The sequence below is a fragment of the Lepisosteus platostomus genome, chromosome 5 (genome assembly GCF_059453375.1).
Source record: "Lepisosteus platostomus isolate fLepPlt1 chromosome 5, fLepPlt1.hap1, whole genome shotgun sequence".
Taxonomy (NCBI): domain Eukaryota; kingdom Metazoa; phylum Chordata; class Actinopteri; order Semionotiformes; family Lepisosteidae; genus Lepisosteus; species Lepisosteus platostomus.
The window spans coordinates 51155555-51181652 of record NC_142615.1 but is presented as its reverse complement, the minus strand read 5'-3'; the positions used below and the strand labels follow the sequence as shown (position 1 = coordinate 51181652).

Below are 26098 nucleotides of genomic sequence, written 5' to 3'. Positions count from 1 at the left end.
GATTTTCTCCTTGGGTGAGGTTAGACCTATGTTTACTGGGTATAGAGAGTGCCTTGGGAGCTTGATTAGTGCATTGGTTGATGAAATAATCAACTGGTGGAAAACGGCCAGAGGAGGGAGTCCAACAGCTCTGTTTGGGATTAATGTTGTTAATGACATCAATAACCGGGTTGTTATCAGCTGCCTGTGAAGAGGAATTGTCGGCAAAATGTGCTCTGAGACGGATCCTGCGGTAAAAGTGGTTAAGGTCGACATTGGTCTGGGGGATGTCCAGCTTCCTTGGAACTGGTACAAAACTGAGCCCTTTGCTGAGGAGGGATCGCTCATCCTAATGTAATCGCTCATATAATCGCTCATCCTAACATGTAAATCTTTATACATGTTATTATACACATAAAGTAAACTGCATGACTAGAACCAATTCTGTTCTAATCAACCATAAGTAAGAGTAATTATAGTCAACATTTAGTTGACTAGACTAAATCAAAAGTGGGTGACTACAAAGTAACTAATAGACATTTTAGGAACAAGTACAGGTTTGTTCCATGCTGAAAAGAGAAGAAAACGCAAAGTGTCAGCTGAGGAACCTTTAACAGATGTCACATGCTGACGCAGTTACCTACTTCAACTAATAGACATTTCAATTGACTTGACTAAGACTATGATTAAATCAAAAACTAAAGTGGTGACTAAAGCGGTGTATTTTTAAGTCACCTGACTGGATAAAACCATTTCCACACTGACTGCAGCTGGAAGGTCCCTCTCTGGTGTGATTAGGTGCAGTGGCTCTATAGCTAAGGATGTATACCTGTGGGTGGAAAGTTGCTGGTTCAAATCCCACAGCTGGCAGAGAAATCCTATGCTGGTGGGCCCCTGAGCAAGGCCCTTAACCACAACTACACCAGAGATGCTGACCCCTAGCTTCTCTTCCTATCTGTGGGCCTCATAGTGAGAGTGTTGTGAGAAGACAAAATCCTAATGTGAGAAAGTGATCTTATCTTATGCGCTGGTGGTGTCTTAAGGTGATTCAGTCACTAAAACTCTTCCCACGCTGACTGCAACAATTTATTTTCAAAGTTTATTTATCAAATGCACAACAACAGAGCATGCAGCAGTAGTTGCTGGCAATGAAATGTCTTTTCTGCAAGCTCACAAAAATCACAAGAATCACAGAAATCACAAAAACACAAATCACAAAATTGAGATTATGAAAATAAGGTTACATAATAACAGATGTAATAGAAATTGAATAAAACTCAATATGAGTAGAGCTGCTATGTGTCCATGGTGTATGCAATATATACAAGTAGTGCGGTTATGCCGAATACAGTGAAAACTGTGTGTCCATGTAGCCATTACAGGTGATTTGCTAAAGGAGCTGGAGGTTGGCTATTTAGCAGTCTGATTGCCTGGAGGTAGAAGCTGTTCCGTAGTCTGTTGGACTTGGACCGAATACTTTGGTACCGTTAACCGGATGGTAGGAGGGAAAATAGTTTGTGACTGCGATGACTGCGGTCCTTGAGAACGGACCTGGCCTTCTTCAGACATCTAGCTGAGTAGATATCCTGGATGTTTTGTAGCTCACAGCCGTGATGAGCTGTGCTGACTTCACCACCCTCTGCAGTACTTTGCGATCCCGGGCAGAGCAGTTCCCATACCAGGCAGTGATGCAACCAGTCAGGATGCTCTCAACAGTGCACCTGTAGACGTTGGCCTGGATATGTGATGGCATGCCAAACCTCTTTAGCCTACGGAGAAAGAATAGGCGCTGCCGTGCTGTTTTGACCATGGTTTTAGTGTGGTGGGTCCAGGTTAAGTCCTCTGAGATGTTAACTCCCAGGATCTTGAAACTGCTGACCCTCTCCACTGCAGTTCCACTGATGTAGATAGGTGTGTGATCTCCTCCCTAGTGTTTTCTATTGTCTCTCTCCTGTGTGAATGCGCTGATGGGCTCTTAAGTTACTTGAAAGACTAAAACATTTCCCACACTGACTGCAGCTGAACGGTCTCTCTCCTGTGTGAACAAGCTGGTGCCTTTTTAAGTCATGTGATTGACTAAAACTCTTCCCACACTGACTGCAGCTGAATGGTTTCTCTCCTGTGTGAGTGCGCTGGTGGGCTCTTAAGTTACTTGATTTACTAAAACTCTTCCCACACTGACTGCAGCTGAACAGTCTCTCTCCAGTGTGAGTGCGATTGTGGGCTAATAAGGCAGTTGAGACTCTAAAACTCTTCCCACACTGACTGCAACTGAATGGTCTCTCTCCTGTGTGAATACGCTGGTGTCTTTTTAAGTAGTGTGACTGACTAAAATGCTTCCCACACTGACAGCAGCTGAATAATTTCTCTCCTGTATGAATGCCCTGGTGGACTATTAAGGTTCTTGACTGACTAAAACTTTTCCCACACTGACTGCAGCTGAATGGTCTCTCTCCTGTGTGAATGCGCTGGTGGACTATTAAGGCACTTGAGTCTCTAAAACTCTTCCCACACTGATTGCAGCTGAATGGTCTCTCTCCTGTGTGAATACCCTGGTGTCTTTTTAAGTTGTGTGACTGACTAAAACTCTTCCCACACTGACGGCAAGTGAAAGATTTCTCTCCTGTGCGAAGGTTTTTTGAAATGCTAGACTGACAAAAACGCTGCTCATCCCTGTGTTGTAATGGCAGTTTGTCCACTCCATCTGAGCAAGGTTTTGAGTGATTCTTCCTCATTGTCTGATCATGCTGGGGTTTCTTATTCTGCAAATCCTTCATGGAATGATTTTGCTCTCTGTTCTGAAACTGCGATTTGTTTTCTCCATCGTGTCCTTCAGTGTGCAGCTCAGCAGTCTGAATCACCTGGGGCTCCTTCTTCAGCTCTGCGGGGTCAATCAACTGGGGCTCCATGTCCTTATCTGTAAGATTAAACTCACTCAGTTCTTCTTTGAGCTCTTGTACAGAGACACAGTAAAGTTCATTACAACCTTGTGACATATTGTTCGTGTCCTGATTATTAATCTTCTCTGTAAAAGCATCACATACTAAGAGTCCAGGTGTCCCACTCTCAGGCTCCGTCTTCATCATGGGCACAGAGTCCAGATCCTCCACACTCTGTCTGCTCTCTGTGTGCTGCTCACTGAGTGTCTCTTTCCCTTCTGCAGCAGTGATCTCTGTCTCCTGCATCAGACTGGAGCTCCACTCCTCCTCCTCACTGTGCTGCTGTTCAAGAGGTGCCCTTTCCCCAGCATCAGGGAGAACACTGGCCTCTTAGCCTGAAAACACAGGACAAGAAGACAAGACCTTTATTATAATAATAATAATAATAATAATAATAATAATAAACTTTATTATACAGATGCAGCCATTCAAAATGCACGGTACCGACGGGCACTCATGGTGCATTAGTCGGTAGTGAAAAGATTTAATAATTTAATCTCTTTACTGTGCACATTTTAATCCGCTTAGTATTGAATATTTATAGGAAATTTTACCGCTAAAGGGAAATTTTAGTAGCTGAGCATAAAAAGAAGAGGAGCAGAAGAAGGTATATAGATAGATAGAAGGTCATAAATGATATTAATTTAGGAGCATACAGTAGGCTAGTCAAACGTTCTGAGGTCAAATTCTTCCAGGACGACGGCATCGAAAATTTTTGGCGCGCCCTCTCTTTAAAGCCCTGGCCAAATATGAAGACAGTACGTACAGTTATAATTCAAACTGAATTAAAAACTACACATCCCAGTTACCATGGTGGTGCATGTGATCATTGCGTTTAACCAATGAAGGGTGAAAAATCAGTCACATGACTTTGGGGCTGAGTTTCGAAAGCTTAATCTATCAGCAACAAAGCAAAATCTATACGATAGGCTACCTCAAACTGTCAGTTACATGACTGTGTACATCGCTTAAGCCACTCCTATTTGGCATTTTAGTTATGGAGACAGGAAGACGCACCCCCCCTCCCCCTCCCTCTGAGTGCCTGACTTGTCGCCATCTTTAACCGTTCCGTTTCCGAATCACAGTAGGTACACGTACAAAAATTAGGTCATCCCAGATACAATACATATAGATTTTTGTGGTAAGAGGGAGCAAAACATCAGTATTTACCGCTAGTAATTAGTGTGAGATTTATAGTTGAAATCTGAGCCTAAATATTAAGTTAAAATCTCGACAAAGCAATGTAGGAAATACGCACACAGAAACACACAGAGAAAATAAATCCTTTCTCTCATCTAAAATCAGTTTCGATCAAGGTCTCCAAAATGAACAAGAAAACATTTTCAGAGAGCAATTACGCTATGTTTATTTAGAATAAGTGATTTATGAGCAATCTAATTTCTTATTCATTTAAAACAGTGAAATGTCAGCTGCAAAAGATCGCACCAGAGACAGCACTATCTCTGCCACTCACAGACGTTCAGGAAAGGGTGAATGAAGTCATGTCAAGTACAATACTTCGGTGATCAATAATAACAGTTGAAGGACAAGAAACAAAAGATAGTGAAAACTGAAGCTTTTTAAGGCTAAAACTAAAATTCGTCCTACAAATTAAGGCAAATATAAATTCAGGACGTTAAAGTGCTAGAGGTGTAAAAAATACAAAAATGCACAAGAGCAAAAAGTTTTAGAAATGGAGCAGGTGTTACTTTGAAATAAGCAAACAGAAAAAAGCCATGACTATACATAGTGCAGAAGAGGGATGCAGGAACACTTGCTTAGATATACAAAAAAATCACAAAAAGTGTATATTACAAAAGAACATGCAAACATGTTCATGAACATGTACGTCCATTTCCCTTTGGGATCAATAAAGTCTTATCCATCTCTACACATGAAACAGAGTGAGGAATCAGAAACTTAGCATGCATAAAAAACAGCAATTCTGTCAGTGAGATCCAAATGAATTAATAGCAAACATGGTTTCATGGAGGGCTTCACAGATAGTTGGGCATTCAGGTAGATTGCCAGGCGAAAGGATCTGTAAATATATTTTGTTAAAGCAAGTCAGTTTTTCGCAACACATAAAATACATTTTTCCAAGAAAGTTTAGCCTGTGTCACTAATGAAACAATTAGATAAAGACAAATATAGAAATCTAAAGATTTTTTTATTCAATGTTGGTAGCAGGATGAACTGTCAGGTTGAGCTAAGTGTATATTTTGTCGCATAGTTGCTGCAAGATATTAACAGTGAAAAAAGGTATTTAAAAATGAGTCATTTCAAGAAGAAAATTTTCAGAATAATTGTAAATCTAACAGGATAGAGAAAGCACAGAAAATAAGCAGTTAGATTGATCAGATTAGTATGAAAAGTCATTTAGCAAAGAGCGAATGAGAAGAGTGACAAAGCAATAAAGCAATACAGTAGATGTAAAAACAGTTATAAGGACCACAGATTACAAAGTAAATACATAAAAGAAAGACATGCAGTTAGAAGTGCTACCACAATTAGAAAATGAAGCAGATACAGACACTAAGTCTTCTGAAAAAGGTTTTGAGGTTAGATTTAAATGCACTCAGGGTAGGTGACTGATATCACTGGGGATACAAATCCAGAGCTCTGGGGTGCAGCTAGAGAAGGTCCTGTCACCCAAAGAATGTAGATGTTCTTGAGGACAGCTAGAAGACCAGAGTCAGACGGACAAAGGTGGGGAGTAGACAGATAATAAGCCAGATAGGTACTGAATGAGGATGAGGATTTTGAAGTTGACTCGAAACCTGATAGGAAGCCAGTGCAAGGACAGGCGTAATGCATCCCGATCAGGATTCTCGCTGTCAAATTCTGAACATATTAAAGATGCTCAGTGTGGATTTAATTTCCCCAGTGAACAGGATGTGCATTTATTAATTCTAGAAAGAAATGGCTTTCTTGATTTCTCTAGTTCCTAGTTTCTCTAGTTCCCTTTAAAATAAACTATTATTCCACCATGCAGAGTATTACATGGCCAGTATTTACATATGATATTTGTGATTTAAAGAAATTAACACATGCAGCTTTTGAGGGGTTAAGTGTTGGCTGAGTTATTGCAGGATATAAGACTAGAGATGTTGGTAGGAAAAAGATAATTTGAGGAAAGTTGAGGAATACACTGATAACAAGAACACAACCTGATGGGGTTAGGCATACTTTTGATGAAGATGATGAAGTTAACAGACTATATGTTTACATAGATACTGAAATGAGGATTGTATTTTAGATTTTGTGTAGTTGCTAGCATTGAACTGTGTGTTTGATGCACATGAATTGAAGGAATGGACAAACATAGCTGATGCGGATCCACAGAGCCAGCATCTTAAGATTTGTTGAAATAACTAACTAGGTATGGCTATTGATGTGCAAGAGAGGTGGAAAGGCTGTTTCCTTAAGCCAGCCCTATAAAATAATGTATCCTCAGTGAGATGCTGCCATCTCACAGTGGGTTTCTAACACTGTGTATAGTTCCATCCACACAGTGCCTTTACTTCCATCCATTTTCTAATCTCTTTATCCAGTACAGAGGATTTGGAGCCTATCCCAGTAAGCAACGGACACAACGCAGAATACACCTTGGACATAGCGCAAGTCCATCACAGGACAGACAGACACAAACACACATAACCAGTTTTCCCATAAGCCAATTAACCTACCAGTATGTTTTGGAGTGCGAGAGGGAATCATTAAAATAAATACAGCTTTTTAGTATAGATTACACTTTCCTAAAATGTATTTAAAAAATAAAAATGATTACAATCTAATCTTCCCACGTTTGATCCCAAAATCCCAAGAAAAATAAATCTAAACGGGGAGAAAGCTATGCTGGTAGTTTATTAAGATACTTAAAAGACAAAGATAACAATTTATGTTGCATTTGTCTGATTGTATCAAAAAGACATTTAATAAAACTGATAATTCTGGTCCCAAAGTCTGATTGCCTGACACACATTCGAAGAAGTCCTATATTTTCTAATATACGCACATCCCGGAATTTTGACTTCACTGTGTGATGAAGAAATTTTAAAGACTACTTCTTAGCGTAGATAAAAAAAGCTTGGATTCTCATGTACAGTATCTGATACACATATCTTTTTCTGTTGTCTTTGTTGATCTCTTGAGGATCCTTGTGATATTTTGAGCTCTTGATATAAAAGTGTTGCAGTTTAAATCATTTTCGTTGTTAGAAATTCTGAAATGCTCTGTTAAAAGCAAGGGAGTTTTTATGTCTGTTATAGTAAAAGAAAATGCCAGACGAACTAGGGATTTGGCAGTTTTTCAGTGCTTGTACAATCGATGGAAATGTTCAAATAAATGTGCTAAAGAAATAAACCAAAAAAGTCATTTATTCCTTTATCATATTGTCTAGCTAATGTCCCATTCTTGTTAGTTAGATCAACGAAAAGCTGTGGTGTTACTTTTTGTCGATGAAAAAATAAAAGTATTTTCATTTAAAATGACGGTTACAAATAATGTGGACCAGCGTAATACTTTGAGTTTACAGCTTATCCAAGGTCATTCATTAATACTATTAGTGATATCTTCGGTAAAGGCTTTGATGCATAAAATATTTCTGCATAATTAAAATATTTATGATAAAGGTTGTGTTGTGTACTTTTGCCCAACTGAACAATCTTGCATTCAAAAAATATATTAACTTTTTAATGACTGATGATTAACATGCTGTAATACACAGTTTAAATTTAAAAGCTCAAATGCTGTACATGAGAGTTAACCTTTAATAGCTCCTCCTGGCGGTTTTACAAGGTGATTCCGGATACTTTCCGATATGACGTCATATGACACGTTACACTGCATCATACCGTGTTTTGATGCGACACGCCCACCATGTTGTACCATGGTGTACCTCACGCGTTTTGAATGGCTGCATCTGTATATAGAACCTTCAAAGGTGGCTGTATAGTATGTGAAAGGAAGATGCTTTGACAATATGCTGCACATATGGGTCCAATGTCAGGTCTGAGTTAAATATCATCCTCGGGTTTTCAATTTAGACTGAAGCTCAAGTACAGAACTATCTACGGATAGGTCTAGAGCATTGGTTTTACAAAGTTTGTGGGTGGTGCCAATAAGCATGACTCTAGTCTTGTCACAGTTAAGATGAAGGAAATTCTGAGTCACAGTTTTTTATGTCGGAGATGCAATTCGATAAAATAGAGAAAGCCACATCAGTGTCAGGTTTGGTATGGACGTCTAGGTGAAAATCATCAGCATAGAAATGACAGTTGAGGCCATGTGACCTTAAAAGCTGACCAAGTGGACACATGTAAATGCTGAAAAGTAAAGGGTCGAGTATTGAGCCCTGAGTTTTAACAGGAGCTTCGAGTAGTGCTCAGGAAGTAATATCCACACAAAAAGTACTAGCTTAAAATTTAAATTTCAGATAGCAAAGACGTTATTTAGCAATGAAGAGATAAGGGAGAGACCTGGGAAGTGAGATGATAATATCATTTTTTTGTTTTTGTATTCTTTTGTATTTTGCAAACTATGCAGTCTAGTGTCTTGAAGTTAGCTTTGTGCCCAAATATTTAAAGATGCTGCCTGTTCTTGGTCAGTAAGGTAAAGGGCATGTATTTGGTAAGCTGGCTGTACGCCCAGAACGTGAAAAGAACTAACTGTTGTCTAGTCTGCAACTTAGATATAATTAATCGGCATGTGTTGCTGTCTTATCATTTGTTTAGAATGCGTCATAGTAACTTGTTTGTTTAAAGGTATAAAAGAACATCTTTAGCTACTTATTTTTAAGTCCGGTGGTTGGAAGCCAGACTTCCATATGCATATGAAATAAAGAGACTTCTGCTTCACTGACACCTGAACTTTGTCATTTGTATGACACATCAGTAGTAAGTAAATTAACTTTTCAAAACTCATTTTCAGAACTTGATATACATCAGATTCAAACACACTTCATCTCTGAACACATAACTTGAAAAAGGATTTAAAATACAGCAGACTCATATTTTACGTTACGTATTTTTACACAAATTCATGTATAGCCAGTCAGCTGTGAAAAAAAAAATCAAATACTATAAATAAAAATGTAAATGATGTGGGAATCCCCAAAAATTCAAGTCTTAACAGCACGCAGCTGAGGTGCTCTTTGGGAACTAGTCACTAGTTATCATGCAGCATGAACATCAATATAAGTACAAAGAGGAAAAAAAGCAAGACAAGAAAAGTTAAATTGTATCACTGTTTTTATTGTAATTTACACTATATACATGGACATGCTAGTACAGTGACAGATGAGTTGTTTAAGATAAGATAAGATTACTTTATTAGCCCTATACAATTTCTTGCATTAGGAATTTATCTTTTCACATACACTAACTTGTTCTCCATGAGACAAGCAGATAGGGAGAGAGGCTTGGGGTCAGAACGCAGGGTCAGCCATTGTACAGCACCTCTGGAGCAGTTGGGGTTAAGGGCCTTACTCAGGGGCCCAATGGAGTAGGATTCCTCTGCCGGCCGCAGGATTTGAACCTGCTACCTTCCAGCCACAGGCGCAGATCCTTAGCCACAGAGCCACTGCTCCGCCCCTCCGCTCCATTTAAGGATGGTGTTCTGATTAAATGCAATTTTGGATATACAGGCTTTGTCAGGACCGAAACTGCTGTATAAAATGCGAGTCTACTGGAATAATATCACAACTACATTACACATAACGCTGCACACTACATTTAACACTGCACTGACACTGAGAGGTTAATAGAGACACACTGACTGGACACTAAAGTACACTAACATTGCACTGAGAGAGAGAGGGGTTAATACAGACACAATGACTGGACACTGTAGTACAATAACACAGCACTGAGAGAGAGGGGTTAATGCAGACTCACTGACCGACTGGACACTACAGTACATTAAGATTAAGACTGCATTGAGAAGAGGAGGACCGGAGGACTGAAATACTTAAACCGATTAAAATTATTGTTATATACACAATCATCAGTAAATATATAAAAAGCCAATACGACGTAAAATCAATATCTATACGTTTTCTTTCCTAATGACGTTGTATTTATTCACTGATTCGGTGAAACAATTGTTGAATCTGAACGAGGTGTTTAATACCGTAACCAGACAAAACAGTTTAGTTTCCAGTAAAGAATCCCGTTGCTACAACACACAAGTCTTTCCCACTTCACTCTGCATCTCTCCACTATACTCTCACCAGTGAAGAAGTTAAAGACACTGTTTTTAAACTCGCACAGATCCCGACTACATACAAGTCACCACACTGACCTGACAGCTCTAGTTTCGTGTCCATTTCTTCTTTTATTCCTGCAGTCACTTCACAGGGAAGCGTGTATCCAACATGATCTGTCGGTCCCTGATATCCTTCTGCTCCCGACTCCTTCTCCCACAGCTTCAATCTCCACTTCAGGCTTTCGTTTTCCTTCTTCAGCTGCGCCATTTCACTCCCGACACTGTCCTCCACACACTGTGTGATTTTAAACACGGCCCGTCTCACCAGGATCTGGGAGATATTGCGGAGTTTGTCTTGAAACTCGTTCTCGGAGTCAGACATCCTGTTTCCAAAAACTTCTGACACTTCATACACGATCGATTTGAGCAAAACGTGCATGAAAGAGTCAAGCTGGGTTTGCAGATTTAACAAGCACTCCGCCATCCTTCTTCAGAGTCGGTCAGAAACAAAGGCTGACTTCCGAAGTTTAAACAGAACAACTTATGTTTTATTCTTCACAGATCCTGTTGTCAGAGCTGTGCTCTGTTCAAGCATAAACACAGTCGACAAGACGTTACGTATTCAGAACCTGAAGTTATTTTAAAGAAAAACAACAACTTTCTTTATCTAAAGAAAATTATTCAGTCACCCACACGCGGTTGAAGTACATGCAGGGTCGCGCAGTATAATGACGTCATTCGTTAGCGCGGCCGCAGCTTCGAAACAATAGAGAAGCGGAGCTGAGAAAGGAGTTTCTTCAACCGGATATAAACTTCTCTGCACCTCCTAGCCCCACCTAGTCAAGAGGAGTGAATCACCTGCGACCTTCGCCGTTTGTAACGGAACAGATGGATTTTTTTGCCCTTCCACAACCATCCTCCCCAACTAAAACTTCTCAAGTGCATTTTTTCAATTGGATTTTTATCTCCCTATGCAGGTTTTTGGTTAAAGAAAAAAAAAATGGTGTCGTTCTCTTGCCAACTGGCAGTATTTCTTCTGCACTGATAAGCAAGATTTCTATTTCATATTTCACAAATTGTTAGAAATTCTCGAAAAACAAGTGGTTTCAAGAAAGGAAATAAATACTTGCATTTAACAAAATCAAGCCATATGTGGTCGTCCTTAATGATACATTCTGTATGACAAGACAGGAAGAAAGACACCTCAGGACTTCGGACACAGGATCTCCTGTTTATTGAGAGAAGGTTTAACCATCTGTCAGTTTTCATGTCCAAGGAGCTCAATTTGCATTCCGTGTACAACAGCGTGTCTTCTACACCCGCCACTGAAGCACAGCACGGGTTCAGCATCTTGACATCTCCCAAACAGAGACACACAGAGACCTTTTGGTGGGATTGTGGCTCACAAGGGGAGAAGAGACAATTTCCAGAGCAGGATTTGTTACATTTGAGTATCGTGAACACAAATCAGTGCCCGCTTGTATTTCTGTGTTTTTTTTTTAATTTTACAGAAAGTTTAAATGTGACTTTGAAGGCATTATTATATTCACAATCTTGGCAAAAAATGGTTGTCCATAATTGTTGTTTATGTTTGATTAACAGACAAAATATGACAACCCCTCTACTGAGCATATACTTTATTTTCCTGATGTACAGTACGTTGATTAAACGCATACCTTAGATGTATAAATGTGGTCCGTAATTGGTCTAGAATGAAATTTTAATATACGTATATCCTTATACGTCAATTACACATCTCTGATTATACAGTTTGTCCATTATACATAAATGGTTGGAGTTTTATTATACGGATACATTTAGAGGACTATTATACCTATATAGTTAAAGGTCTATTATACATCAAAGATAGGTCTCATAGGTGTAGAAACTAGTAAATCAAACCAATGATTTGGTTTAGAAATTTATTCTGAGAATATATAATTATTCACCCCAGAAAAATATATAGTTCAAATTATGCATTTTATACAATATTGTAATAAACAAATGGCTTATCATCATAAAAAACACAAGTATTAAACTTCAGCTACAAATTCTGGTAACATGGCAATATATATATAGTAATGACAAACACAAACTAATTCCATGAACACGCTAATATTTAACTCAAAACCACATTTTGATTCAAATATAAGTTTTAAAAATTACAACTTCTATATTTTCACGAAAATATTATTAATGTAGCACAAATGCTACTTTCTAATAAAGACAGAATGAAACTGTTTGTTTTGTGTCTCATGGCGATCCTCCTCTTGATCCTAATGAAATGTTTAATATGATCCCTCGAGAAAAAAAGGAGACAATATCCGCCTGGAATTATTGATGCCCCATCAAACATTTTGTAATATCTCTGGAAGCTCATACTGTAGAAACCTGATTCGTGGCTTAAATTCAAGGTAAACAAGACTAAGGAAACGAGTTGAAAACTTGATGTCGAACTGTAATTTAAATCACCTGAAACATTGCACAACATTGGGCAGTATGTGCCAGAAACAGATAGCTCAGTTGGTAGAGCAGAGGACTGTAGTGGAAATAGCGAAGCATCCTTAGGCTGCTGGTTTGACTCTGGCTTGGAGGAATGTGCTTCTTGTGTACTTCAATCAAAGAGTTGAAATAGCAATTTTATTTCACTCAGACGTTGATCAAAAGCTCAATAAACCACGAAGCAGAGGCTGTTGTTCCGAATTCAACTCCCATCTGATTGTCTTGTTTTGGCCAAAATCTGATCTTTGAATTCAGGGACTACTCTGTCTGCTTTGTAATTCAAAAGTATATACAAATGTCATGGTTTTTTTTTGTAGATATAAAGGTGTTCTCTGTTTTCAAAGGATAGGTACTTAATTGGCATAATGATTTGGTATTGATTTTGTTTCGTTATATTGTTAAATTTGTGTTTTTTGTGTTTTTAACGTATTGTGAACTTATTTTTTAAACAAATGCTTACAAAGGCAAACAAGGCCCACATCTGTTTATACCAGTGGTGAATTGTACATTTTTATTTACAAGCTACTCTGCACTTTTGGGAGTGTCAGGTTCGATATAAATGGCAAAAATATAAAAGGGGAAAATACCCCGGACTGCGTGTAAAGCCCTCGTTATGACTGTTTTTTATTGTTAAATACGGCGTCCTGTGCACGAAATGTTGCAGAAACACAATGTGATATTTTAATAACTATTATTTTAATAATTTGATAAGTATGAGGCCCCGGATCCAAATATTCAGTTCTTATTTTTTTAAGTGATATCTTCCCTTCCTCTCGTGGATTTTGAATCAAATTTGATCTTTGTACATTACATTTTACATTGAAAAAAACGAGCATACCTAATCCACCAACGGACAGAGCAATCTTTTATGTTGCCTTCCAGAGCTTCCAGCTTGTGATGGATTTGTATGGGCGTCTGTATGATACCACTACAGCACTGGCGCAGGTGTAAAATCCACTTTCTCACGACTTTTTCAGTGTCTTCTCCTCTCACAAATGGTCCGAAGCACAGGAGCCAATATTAGAGAAAACAACAGGTGTTTAAACAGAGTATGTCCAAATGTCTGCGACAACGCATTGTCATTTTGTATAAACGCAAATGGTTCATCATTTAAAAGCCAACAACGTTCTTTTTCTCCCTGGCGCTAATAAGTTACAGTACCACACATGCGAGCTGTTGAGTGAAAGAAAATTCATATGTGCGTAGGAAGGCAGAATAAAATCCAGAACTGTACTGGTGATATCGATAAACAGGGCCCATGTTCACAATAAAACGTTATTGTATAAAACGTTAAGATTCATAAATATATTTTTTTAATCATGCAAAGTGTCTGTTAAACCATTCATGAACGATTTTTAGACAAAAAACACACCATTATATGAGAAAATATATTTACTATATGTGCATTTAACTTACTTTTTAACAATTTCAATTTCAAGGTCGATGAAAATTGTTGCCCTGCTTTTTTCATAAATACACTAGCTTGTTATGTCTTATGTCAGAAATAAACTGCATGAAATTCGATAAAGCAACAAAAAGTAAACATTTGCGTTTATATTGCACTGTTATCTCGAGCCTTTAAACTTACTTTAAACGCAATTTGTTTTTCTCTGTAGTTCTAAGGCTTTGTCATTTAGGTGTGCTGTTTTTTTGTACATGTTGTAAAAAAAAGTCACTAAATCTTACGAAACATAAAAGCTCCAATTGTAAACAATTGACCATTCATATTCCTGAATTTTAAACCTATGGAGTATTTTAAACCTTGTCTTCGTATTTGTGAATATTAGAGCTTCTTTTCAAAAGCTGTCACTATGGATTAGTGCTTAGGTTTCCTGTTTTTTTTACCCAGGCGGTCCAGGTTTGGCTCTTGGTATAGGAGCGCATCTGTGTTACCTTCCGGATTTCAAATGAGCAGCTCAGTGCAGAAAGGAGCCCGTAGATCAGCATGTACATTTGTATGGACAGTAGAATTTTCAGAAAGTGTAGTTGGATTATAGCCCCTGACGATGTTATTGATACGTCATATGTGCTTTTTTTGTATACTATTTATTTTTGTTGTTCAAATAAAAAACGGTTTCTCCGTTTTCCTCTTCCTGTCGTTGTCAGCGAGCACAACAAGACGAGAAAAATGCAAGGGGGGGAAGAGGAAGCGGCTGTCAGGAGCCTTCTACACCGGGGTAAAGTTAGCTTGAAGTTCGAAAACGATTTTGGCACGCCTGTAGCGCTTTCACGAAATCTCTTAGAGTTACAAAAACACTTGCTTTGTGTATAAAATACATTGTGGATGATTTCTCAGCCTTTACTTTTTCGTTTTTATGACATTTTTACGACCAAGCACGAATATGCTTTTGTCCATATCTCCGCAATGGAAGCACAGAACGCCTTCAAACCAAAAGCATTTTAAAGACCACGACTTGTGGATATTTCCACAGCCTTTACATCAAACTATCAGTGAGCTAATTATCTTTTTTAAAACCTCCGGTTTTTCATCGATGCGTAATTACGCACGAACTGGAACCCGGGGGACCGCTGTGTGCACACGTTCACAACGCGAGAAATACTGTTCAATACGGCTTCGTGCGAAAAAACGGTATATGACCATAGGAAGCAGAACAGCGCAGTCTCCAATTACCCAGACTGTAAGCACGGGAATAAAGCTTTGTTTGATTTCTGAAACCCTTCCTTTACGTCCTGTTTTCATTCAGGTAAGGGTCAACTATATTCACAATACTACTGACAGCAGGAAGATAAAAATATTCTTTACTCAGCAGCTTATTAAAAACAGCTCCCATGATGTTCATACCGACTTTTTACACAGAACACTGACACAGCTTTGTGTTCTGAATCTCTTTTTCTCTTGCTTTTATTTAATGTGGCACAATGCACTGGGATAGGGGTATTCTGTTCACAAACCAATAGCATTTAAACCACAGCACCCACAATGCTGCAGGTAAGTGTTTTGCACACTAAGCAGGTCATCTGACTATTCCCAGCTTTGTTTTGGGTTATGGAACCTTTATTTTTTTAGGATTTTCTGAAGATAACACTACAGGTGGGATGGGTGGGTCGTCTTCATGGCTCAATAGCATTTCAAATACAGCTCCCACTCTGCTGAAACCAAGTGTTTTACACACCAGACAGGCCCCCGAACCTCATACAACCTTACTGTGGCTGTGGCCCCTGTCTTTATTTTGTAATGAGTTTCTGAAGATAACACTACAGGTAATACACTGGGACGGGTGGGTCATCTTCATGGCTCAATAGCATTTCAAATACAGCACCCACTCTGCTGAAACCAAGTGTTTTACACACCAGACAGGCCCCCGAACCTCATACAACCTTACTGTGGCTGTGGCCCCTGTCTTTATTTTGTAATGAGTTTCTGAAGATAACACTACAGGTAATACACTGGGACGGGTGGGTCGTCTTCATGGCTCAATAGCATTTCAAATACAGCACCCACTCTGCTGAAACCAAGTGTTTTACACACCAGACAGGCCCCCGAACCTCATACAACCTTACTGTGGCTGTGGCCCCTGTCTTTATTTTGTAATGAGTTTCTGAAGATAACACTACAGGTAATACACTGGGACGGGTGGGTCGTCTTCATGGCTCAATAGCATTTCAAATACAGCACCCACTCTGCTGAAACCAAGTGTTTTACACACCAGACAGGCCCCCAAACCTCATACAACCTTACTGTAGCTGTGGCCCCTTTCTTTAATTTTTTATGATTTTCTGAAGATTACACTACAGGTAATACACTGGGACGGGTGGGTCGTCTTCATGGCTCAATAGCATTTCAAATACAGCACCCACTCTGCTGAAACCAAGTGGTTTACACACCAGACAGGCCCCCAAACCTCATACAACCTTACTGTGGCTGTGGCCCCTGTCTTTATTTTGTAATGAGTTTCTGAAGATAACACTACAGGTAATACACTGGGACAGGTGGGTCGTCTTCATGGCTCAATAGCATTTCAAATACAGCACCCACACTGCTGAAACCAAGTGTTTTACACACCAGACAGGCCCCCTAACTTTATATAACCTTGCTGTGGCTGTGGCCCCTTTCTTTATATTTTTATGATTTTCTGAAGATAACACTACATGTAATACACTGGGACAGGTGGGTCATCTTCATGGCTCAATAGCATTTCAAATACAGCACCCACACTGCTGAAACCAAGTGTTTTACACACCAGACAGGCCCCCAAACCTCATACAACCTTACTGTGGCTGTGGCCCCTTTCTTTATTTTGTAATGAGTTTCTGAAGATAACACTACAGGTAATACACTGGGACAGGTGGGTCGTCTTCATGGCTCAATAGCATTTCAAATACAGCACCCACACTGCTGAAACCAAGTGTTTTACACACCAGACAGGCCCCCGAACCTCGTACAACCTTGCTGTGGCTGTGGCCCCTTTCTTTATTTTTTTATGAGTTTTTCAATATGGCACCATTAGACAGGCGGTACATGGGGATAGTACATCGTGCTCTTCACGAGTCAATAGCTCTTCAAGCACAACAGCCACAGTGCTGCAACCAGGTGTTTTACACACCAGACAGCTCCCCTAACCTTATACAACCTCGCTTTGAGTTGTTTAACATTTCTTTCAAATCACTTGGGTTCATCAATCATTTGATCATTTTTCAGCGTGGAATAAACCTATTACTTGTTCCTTGGAGATTACCATCTGCTGATAAGATATGATCGCTATATTGACCATATACAATTTCTTGCATAAGGAATTCATAGTTTGCATACACCGATCCCCCCGGAGTCCCAAGTGATTCTGGTTTTGGAAAGCTAAAGGACAATGAGCTTCACGATACCAGGGGGACAGTGGGTGGTCAAGTCTCCCCTAAACAATGGATCTTGTCAGATTATGATGTCAGTGCATTTAATAAATGTTGTTGAACTCTCTTTAGCCCAAATACAGAGGAGCCCAGACCCAGAATGTTACACATACTGACAGAGAGTGATCTCATTATGTGTGTTTGGATTTTAACAACTATTTTTATTGTTTGCTAGAACCAAAACAATCTATGTTAGACATTTTCATCTTCAGCCAAAAATACAAACCGTATTGTGTACGTAGTGTGGTGCAGGTTCTTGTCCCATCCTGCTCTTGGTCCAGGTTGGAGGGTTGCACCGATTCTGAATCTTGTAAGCTGGTATGGATGGGTTTGGGGGTGTTGATACCAGAGTGGTCCAGGAGGGGGATTTAGGTGTCTCGGGGGCATTCTTGTTTTTCTATGAGTTCAGGTTGATTCTGTTGGTTCTGTCATGAATCTCCCTCACGCAGGCAAGCGCTCCCGCATTCCCTCGAGCTCTCCCCATACCAAACGTGCACATGTCAATCAGTCCTCTACTTAAACCCTCATCTGTCCCCCGGTCATTGCTCACGATTGAGATTCTCTCCTGGAGCTTACCTACTAACTACGCCTTTGCCTTACTATGACTTCTCCCCTGGACCTCGACCCCGCTTTTCCGACAACTGCTTTAGCCACTCGATTTTGTACCTTCGCCTGTTTTACGCTTTCTCGGATCCTGACCCCAGCCTGTCTCTTCATTTACGCCTCTGCCTACCGACGCAACTTCTACGCCTTCCCGGACCCTGACCCCTGCCAGTCCCTCGACTACGCCTTCGCCTGTCGATTCTGTGCCTACGCCTGTACTACGCCTTCCCGGACTCGGGCCCCTGCCTGTTTACTCCGACTACGCCTGCGTCTCGCGCCAACCCTACCAAGGGCACCGCATTGGATCCCTATCCTCAGCAGTCAGCCCCTGCGTGACAGGTTCTGAGTGTCTTGGTTACATCCGTTTGTGTGTATAGATGAAAAAGCTATTGAAGAGCACCCCCACACCCCCCACCCGTCTCGGTGGAAGTTGCCATGTTCAAAAAATCCTAAAAAGATAATTAAAGTTGCACACAACAAATCATGTCTGTGTAAGGTCAGGAGGCCTGCCTAGTGAGCACAACACTTGATTATAGTCAAAAAAACAATTAAAAAAAAATAAATGTTCCACAACTCAAAGCGAGGTTGTATAAGGTTAGGGGAAATGTCTGGTGTAAAACACCTGGTTGCAGCACTGTGGCTGTTGTGCTTGAAGAGCTATTGACTCATGAATAGCACCCCCCAATCCCCATGTACCGCCTGTCTAATGGTGCCATATTGAAAAACTAAAATTCTTATTAAAAAAATAAAGAAAGGGGCCACAACCACAGAAAGGTTGTATAAGGTTCTGGGGGCTGTCTGGTGTGTAAAACACTTGGTTTCAGCAGTGTGGGTGCTGTATTTGAAATGCTATTGAACCATGAAGACGACCCACCTATCCCAGTGTATTACCTGTAGTGTTATCTTCAAAAAATCATAAAAAAATTAAAGAAAGGGGCCACAGCCACAGCAAGGTTATATAAAGTTAGGGGGCCTGTCTGGTGTGTAAAACACTTGGTTTCAGCAGTGTGGGTGCTGTATTTGAAATGCTATTGAGCCATGAAGACGACCCACCCGTCCCAGTGTATTACCTGTAGTGTTATCTTCAGAAACTCATTACAAAATAAAGAAAGGGGCCACAGCCACAGTAAGGTTGTATGAGGTTTGGGGGCCTGTCTGGTGTGTAAAACACTTGGTTTCAGCAGTGTGGGTGCTGTATTTGAAATGCTATTGAGCCATGAAGACGACCCACCTGTCCCAGTGTATTACATGTAGTGTTATCTTCAGAAAATCATAAAAAAATAAAGAAAGGGGCCACAGCCACAGCAAGGTTATATAAAGTTAGGGGGGCTGTCTGGTGTGTAAAACACTTGGTTTCAGCAGTGTGGGTGCTGTATTTGAAATGCTATTGAGCCATGAAGACAACCCACCTATCCCAGTGTATTACCTGTAGTGTTATCTTCAAAAAATCATAAAAAAATATAAAGAAAGGTTCCACAACCCAAAACAAAGCTGGGAAAAGTCAGAGGACCTGCTTAGTGTGCAAAACACTTGCAGCATTGTGGGTGCTGTGGTTTAAATGCTATTGGTTTGTGAACAGAATACCCCTATCCCAGTGCATTGTGCCATATTAAATAAAAGCATGAGAAAAAGAGATTCAGAATGCAAAGCTGTGTCAGTGTTCTGTGTAAAAAATCGGTTTGAACATCATGGGAGCTGTTTTTAATAAGCTGCTGAGTAAAGAATATTTTAATCTTCCTGCTGTCAGTAGTATTTTCAATATAGTTGACCCTTACCTGAATGAAAACAGGGCGTAAAGGAATCAGAAATCAAACAAAGCTTTATTCCCGTGCTTACAGTCTGGGTAATGGGAGACTGCGCTGTTCTGCTTCCTATGGTCATATACGGGTTTTTCGCACGAAGCCGTATTGAACAGTATTTCTCGCGTTGTGAACGTGTGCACACAGCGGTCCCCCGGGTTCCAGTTCGTGCGTAATTACGCATCGATGAAAAACCGGAGGTTTAAAAAAAGATAATTAGCTCACTGATAGTTTGATGTAAAGAGTGTGGATATCCACAAGTCGTGGTCTTTAAAATGCATTTGGTTTGACGGCGTTCTGTGCTTCCATTGCGGAGATATGGACAAAAGAATATTCGTGCTTTGTCAAAAAAATGTCATAAAAACGAAAAAGTAAAGGCTGAGAAATCATCCACAATGTATTTTATACACAAAACAAGCATTCTCGCAACTCTAAGAGGTTTCGTGAAAGCGCTACAGGCGTGCCAAAATCGTTTTCGAACTTCAAGCTAACTTTACCCCGGTCAGCCGAACAAGTCTCCACAGCCGAAGCGCTGTGTATCTTTTCAGCTGGCGATAAACCTTTCCTCGACCCTTTGCGGACTTGTAAAACTGTTCCTGATCAGAATAAAAAACGCTCACGCTAATACACAAGCACCCGCGTCTCGCCAAAGCTGACAAATAAACAGACGGACAAGCCGCACTGCACGTGTGAACAGGGGAATGAGCGAGCGAGCGGGGATAGTGCGCCTCCTGCGCTTAAAAGCTTACAGCACCTGGTATTCCCAGGCGGTCTCCCATCCAAGTACTAACCAGGCCCATCCCTGTTTAGCTTCCGAGATCAGACGAGATCAGGCGTGCTCAAGGGGGTGTGGCCGTAAGCGAGAGCAAGGTTCGCTGGCACCCTTCTTATTGAGAGGACAGCTCCGTCACCTCTTTTACGACGCTGCTCTTTTTCCCTTGCGTTTTTCTCTTCTTCCCACGTTCTCTCTCTTCACTGCCTTCGTCCCCGCTCTATTTCACTTCAGCCTTTCACTCTTGCTTCCTTCCAATGAGGACGGAGCTGCGGGAGAAAGGGCGCTATAGAGGATCGCTGTGGAGAGCTGCTGCTGTGCTTTGACATCTGAGCTCTGTTGAAAACGATCTCAATACAATTCTGAAAAACGCGACTCTCCGAACGCCAGCCGAACAAGTCTCCACAGCCGAAGCGCTGTGTCTCTTTTCAGCTGGCGATAAACCTTTCCTCGATCCTTTGCGGACTTGTAAAACTGTTCCTGATCAGAATAAAAAACGCTCACGCTAATACACAAGCACCCGTGTCTCGCCAAAGCTGACAAATAAACAGACGGACAAGCCGCACTGCACGTGTGAACAGGGGAATGAGCGAGCGAGCGGGGATAGGGCGCCTCCTGCGCTTAAAAGCTTACAGCACCTGGTATTCCCAGGCGGTCTCCCATCCAAGTACTAACCAGGCCCATCCCTGTTTAGCTTCCGAGATCAGACGAGATCAGGCGTGCTCAAGGGGGTGTGGCCATAAGCGAGAGCAAGGCTCGCTGGCACCCTTCTTATTGAGAGGACAGCTCTGTCACCTCTTTTACGACGCTGCTTTTTTTCCCTTGCGTTTTTCTCTTCTTCCCACGTTCTCTCTCTTCACTGCCTTCGTCCCCGCTCTATTTCACTTCAGCCTTTCACTCTTGCTTCCTTCCAATGAGGACGGAGCTGCGGGAGAAAGGGCGCTATAGAGGATCGCTGTGGAGAGCTGCTGCTGTGCTTTGACATCTGAGCTCTGTGGAAAACGATCTCAATACAATTCTGAAAAACGCGACTCTCCAAACGCCAGCCGAACAAGTCTCCACAGCCGAAGCGCTGTGTCTCTTTTCAGCTGGCGATAAACCTTTCCTCGATCCTTTGCGGACTTGTAAAACTGTTCCTGATCAGAATAAAAAACGCTCACGCTAATACACAAGCACCCGTGTCTCGCCAAAGCTGACAAATAAACAGACGGACAAGCCGCACTGCACGTGTGAACAGGGGAATGAGCGAGCGAGCGGGGATAGGGCGCCTCCTGCGCTTAAAAGCTTACAGCACCTGGTATTCCCAGGCGGTCTCCCATCCAAGTACTAACCAGGCCCATCCCTGTTTAGCTTCCGAGATCAGACGAGATCAGGCGTGCTCAAGGGGGTGTGGCCGTAAGCGAGAGCAATGCTCGCTGGCACCCTTCTTATTGAGAGGACAGCTCCGTCACCTCTTTTACGACGCTGCTTTTTTTCCCTTGCGTTTTTCTCTTCTTCCCACGTTCTCTCTCTTCACTGCCTTCGTCCCCGCTCTATTTCACTTCAGCCTTTCACTCTTGCTTCCTTCCAATGAGGACGGAGCTGCGGGAGAAAGGGCGCTATAGAGGATCGCTGTGGAGAGCTGCTGCTGTGCTTTGACATCTGAGCTCTGTGGAAATCGATCTCAATACAATTCTGAAAAACGCGACTCTCCGAACGCCAGCCGAACAAGTCTCCACAGCCGAAGCGCTGTGTCTCTTTTCAGCTGGCGATAAACCTTTCCTCGATCCTTTGCGGACTTGTAAAACTGTTCCTGATCAGAATAAAAAACGCTCACGCTAATACACAAGCACCCGTGTCTCGCCAAAGCTGACAAATAAACAGACGGACAAGCCGCACTGCACGTGTGAACAGGGGAATGAGCGAGCGAGCGGGGATAGGGCGCCTCCTGCGCTTAAAAGCTTACAGCACCTGGTATTCCCAGGCGGTCTCCCATCCAAGTACTAACCAGGCCCATCCCTGTTTAGCTTCCGAGATCAGACGAGATCAGGCGTGCTCAAGGGGGTGTGGCCATAAGCAAGAGCAAGGCTCGCTGGCACCCTTCTTATTGAGAGGACAGCTCCGTCACCTCTTTTACGACGCTGCTTTTTTTCCCTTGCGTTTTTCTCTTCTTCCCACGTTCTCTCTCTTCACTGCCTTCGTCCCCGCTGTATTTCACTTCAGCCTTTCACTCTTGCTTCCTTCCAATGAGGACGGAGCTGCGGGAGAAAGGGCGCTATAGAGGATCGCTGTGGAGAGCTGCTGCTGTGCTTTGACATCTGAGCTCTGTGGAAAACGATCTCAATACAATTCTGAAAAACGCGACTCTCCGAACGCCAGCCGAACAAGTCTCCACAGCCGAAGCGCTGTGTCTCTTTTCAGCTGGCGATAAACCTTTCCTCGATCCTTTGCGGACTTGTTAAACTGTTCATGATCAGAATAAAAAACGCTCACGCTAATACACAAGCACCCGTGTCTCGCCAAAGCTGACAAATAAACAGACGGACAAGCCGCACTGCACGTGTGAACAGGGGAATGAGCGAGCGAGCGGGGATAGGGCGCCTCCTGCGCTTAAAAGCTTACAGCACCTGGTATTCCCAGGCGGTCTCCCATCCAAGTACTAACCAGGCCCATCCCTGTTTAGCTTCCGAGATCAGATGAGATCAGGCGTGCTCAAGGGGGTGTGGCCGTAAGCGAGAGCAAGGCTCGCTGGCACCCTTCTTATTGAGAGGACAGCTCCGTCACCTCTTTTACGACGCTGCTTTTTTTCCCTTGCGTTTTTCTCTTCTTCCCACGTTCTCTCTCTTCACTGCCTTCGTCCCCGCTCTATTTCACTTCAGCCTTTCACTTTTGCTTCCTTCCAATGAGGACGGAGCTGCGGGAGAAAGGGCGCTATAGAGGATCGCTGTGGAGACCTGCTGCTGTGCTTTGACATCTGAGCTCTGTGGAAAACGATCTCAATACAATTCTGAAAAACGCGACTCTCCGAACGCCAGCCGAACAAGTCTCCACAGCCGAAGCGCTGTGTATCTTTTCAGCTGGCGATAAACCTTTCCTCGATCCTTTGCGGACTTGTAAAACTGTTCCTGATCAGAATAAAAAACGCTCACGCTAATACACAAGCACCCGCGTCTCGCCAAAGCTGACAAATAAACAGACGGACAAGCCGCACTGCACGTGTGAACAGGGGAATGAGCGAGCGAGCGGGGATAGTGCGCCTCCTGCGCTTAAAAGCTTACAGCACCTGGTATTCCCAGGCGGTCTCCCATCCAAGTACTAACCAGGCCCATCCCTGTTTAGCTTCCGAGATCAGACGAGATCAGGCGTGCTCAAGGGGGTGTGGCCGTAAGCGAGAGCAAGGCTCGCTGGCACCCTTCTTATTGAGAGGACAGCTCCGTCACCTCTTTTACGACGCTGCTCTTTTTCCCTTGCGTTTTTCTCTTCTTCCCACGTTCTCTCTCTTCACTGCCTTCGTCCCCGCTCTATTTCACTTCAGCCTTTCACTCTTGCTTCCTTCCAATGAGGACGGAGCTGCGGGAGAAAGGGCGCTATAGAGGATCGCTGTGGAGAGCTGCTGCTGTGCTTTGACATCTGAGCTCTGTTGAAAACGATCTCAATACAATTCTGAAAAACGCGACTCTCCGAACGCCAGCCGAACAAGTCTCCACAGCCGAAGCGCTGTGTCTCTTTTCAGCTGGCGATAAACCTTTCCTCGATCCTTTGCGGACTTGTAAAACTGTTCCTGATCAGAATAAAAAACGCTCACGCTAATACACAAGCACCCGTGTCTCGCCAAAGCTGACAAATAAACAGACGGACAAGCCGCACTGCACGTGTGAACAGGGGAATGAGCGAGCGAGCGGGGATAGGGCGCCTCCTGCGCTTAAAAGCTTACAGCACCTGGTATTCCCAGGCGGTCTCCCATCCAAGTACTAACCAGGCCCATCCCTGTTTAGCTTCCGAGATCAGACGAGATCAGGCGTGCTCAAGGGGGTGTGGCCGTAAGCGAGAGCAATGTTCGCTGGCACCCTTCTTATTGAGAGGACAGCTCCGTCACCTCTTTTACGACGCTGCTTTTTTTCCCTTGCGTTTTTCTCTTCTTCCCACGTTCTCTCTCTTCACTGCCTTCGTCCCCGCTCTATTTCACTTCAGCCTTTCACTCTTGCTTCCTTCCAATGAGGACGGAGCTGCGGGAGAAAGGGCGCTATAGAGGATCGCTGTGGAGAGCTGCTGCTGTGCTTTGACATCTGAGCTCTGTGGAAAACGATCTCAATACAATTCTGAAAAACGCGACTCTCCGAACGCCAGCCGAACAAGTCTCCACAGCCGAAGCGCTGTGTCTCTTTTCAGCTGGCGATAAACCTTTCCTCGATCCTTTGCGGACTTGTAAAACTGTTCCTGATCAGAATAAAAAACGCTCACGCTAATACACAAGCACCCGTGTCTCGCCAAAGCTGAGAAATAAACAGACGGACAAGCCGCACTGCACGTGTGAACAGGGGAATGAGCGAGCGAGCGGGGATAGGGCGCCTCCTGCGCTTAAAAGCTTACAGCACCTGGTATTCCCAGGCGGTCTCCCATCCAAGTACTAACCAGGCCCATCCCTGTTTAGCTTCCGAGATCAGACGAGATCAGGCGTGCTCAAGGGGGTGTGGCCGTAAGCGAGAGCAATGCTCGCTGGCACCCTTCTTATTGAGAGGACAGCTCCGTCACCTCTTTTACGACGCTGCTTTTTTTCCCTTGCGTTTTTCTCTTCTTCCCACGTTCTCTCTCTTCACTGCCTTCGTCCCCGCTCTATTTCACTTCAGCCTTTCACTCTTGCTTCCTTCCAATGAGGACGGAGCTGCGGGAGAAAGGGCGCTATAGAGGATCGCTGTGGAGAGCTGCTGCTGTGCTTTGACATCTGAGCTCTGTGGAAAACGATCTCAATACAATTCTGAAAAACGCGATTCCCCGAACGCCAGCCGAACAAGTCTCCACAGCCGAAGCGCTGTGTCTCTTTTCAGCTGGCGATAAACCTTTCCTCGATCCTTTGCGGACTTGTTAAACTGTTCCTGATCAGAATAAAAAACGCTCACGCTAATACACAAGCACCCGTGTCTCGCCAAAGCTGACAAATAAACAGACGGACAAGCCGCACTGCACGTGTGAACAGGGGAATGAGCGAGCGAGCGGGGATAGGGCGCCTCCTGCGCTTAAAAGCTTACAGCACCTGGTATTCCCAGGCGGTCTCCCATCCAAGTACTAACCAGGCCCATCCCTGTTTAGCTTCCGAGATCAGACGAGATCAGGCGTGCTCAAGGGGGTGTGGCCGTAAGCGAGAGCAAGGCTCGCTGGCACCCTTCTTATTGAGAGGACATCTCCGTCACCTCTTTTACGACGCTGCTTTTTTTCCCTTGCGTTTTTCTCTTCTTCCC

The 26098-nt window shown here is 42.7% G+C and overlaps 1 protein-coding gene and 9 non-coding genes across 11 annotated transcripts; all 10 read right to left on the bottom strand.

The window, feature by feature from the left end:
- Positions 1-1195: 1195 nt before the first annotated feature.
- Positions 1196-10880, bottom strand: LOC148668968 (uncharacterized). Of its 2 annotated transcripts, XM_088632514.1 has the most exons (3): positions 10221-10880; positions 3024-3253; positions 1196-2896 (listed from the first exon to the last, which is right to left on the bottom strand). In XM_088632514.1, exon 3 carries the CDS (start codon positions 2886-2888, stop codon positions 1917-1919), a length of 972 nt encoding a protein of 323 aa, XP_088488640.1. In that variant the 5' UTR covers positions 2889-2896; positions 3024-3253; positions 10221-10880; the 3' UTR covers positions 1196-1916. The 2 variants fall into 2 exon arrangements, with proteins under 2 accessions (XP_088488640.1, XP_088488639.1); XM_088632513.1 differs by having other exon boundaries at positions 1196-3253; positions 10221-10877.
- Positions 10881-20633: 9753 nt separating this feature from the next.
- On the bottom strand, positions 20634-20752 carry LOC148668967 (5S ribosomal RNA). Its single transcript, XR_015937639.1, has one exon. It is a non-coding gene; the product is annotated as a 5S ribosomal RNA (ribosomal RNA).
- Positions 20753-21289: 537 nt separating this feature from the next.
- LOC148668966 (5S ribosomal RNA) lies at positions 21290-21408 on the bottom strand. The gene has a single exon (XR_015938273.1). It is a non-coding gene; the product is annotated as a 5S ribosomal RNA (ribosomal RNA).
- Positions 21409-21945: 537 nt separating this feature from the next.
- Positions 21946-22064, bottom strand: LOC148668965 (5S ribosomal RNA). The gene has a single exon (XR_015937638.1). It is a non-coding gene; the product is annotated as a 5S ribosomal RNA (ribosomal RNA).
- A 537-nt stretch (positions 22065-22601) lies between these two features.
- LOC148668964 (5S ribosomal RNA) lies at positions 22602-22720 on the bottom strand. The gene has a single exon (XR_015938272.1). It is a non-coding gene; the product is annotated as a 5S ribosomal RNA (ribosomal RNA).
- Positions 22721-23257: 537 nt separating this feature from the next.
- On the bottom strand, positions 23258-23376 carry LOC148668963 (5S ribosomal RNA). The gene has a single exon (XR_015939120.1). It is a non-coding gene; the product is annotated as a 5S ribosomal RNA (ribosomal RNA).
- Positions 23377-23913: 537 nt separating this feature from the next.
- Positions 23914-24032, bottom strand: LOC148668962 (5S ribosomal RNA). Its single transcript, XR_015937637.1, has one exon. It is a non-coding gene; the product is annotated as a 5S ribosomal RNA (ribosomal RNA).
- A 537-nt stretch (positions 24033-24569) lies between these two features.
- On the bottom strand, positions 24570-24688 carry LOC148668961 (5S ribosomal RNA). The gene has a single exon (XR_015937636.1). It is a non-coding gene; the product is annotated as a 5S ribosomal RNA (ribosomal RNA).
- A 537-nt stretch (positions 24689-25225) lies between these two features.
- LOC148668960 (5S ribosomal RNA) lies at positions 25226-25344 on the bottom strand. The gene has a single exon (XR_015937635.1). It is a non-coding gene; the product is annotated as a 5S ribosomal RNA (ribosomal RNA).
- Positions 25345-25881: 537 nt separating this feature from the next.
- On the bottom strand, positions 25882-26000 carry LOC148668959 (5S ribosomal RNA). Its single transcript, XR_015937633.1, has one exon. It is a non-coding gene; the product is annotated as a 5S ribosomal RNA (ribosomal RNA).
- Between the last annotated feature and the right edge of the window lie 98 nt (positions 26001-26098).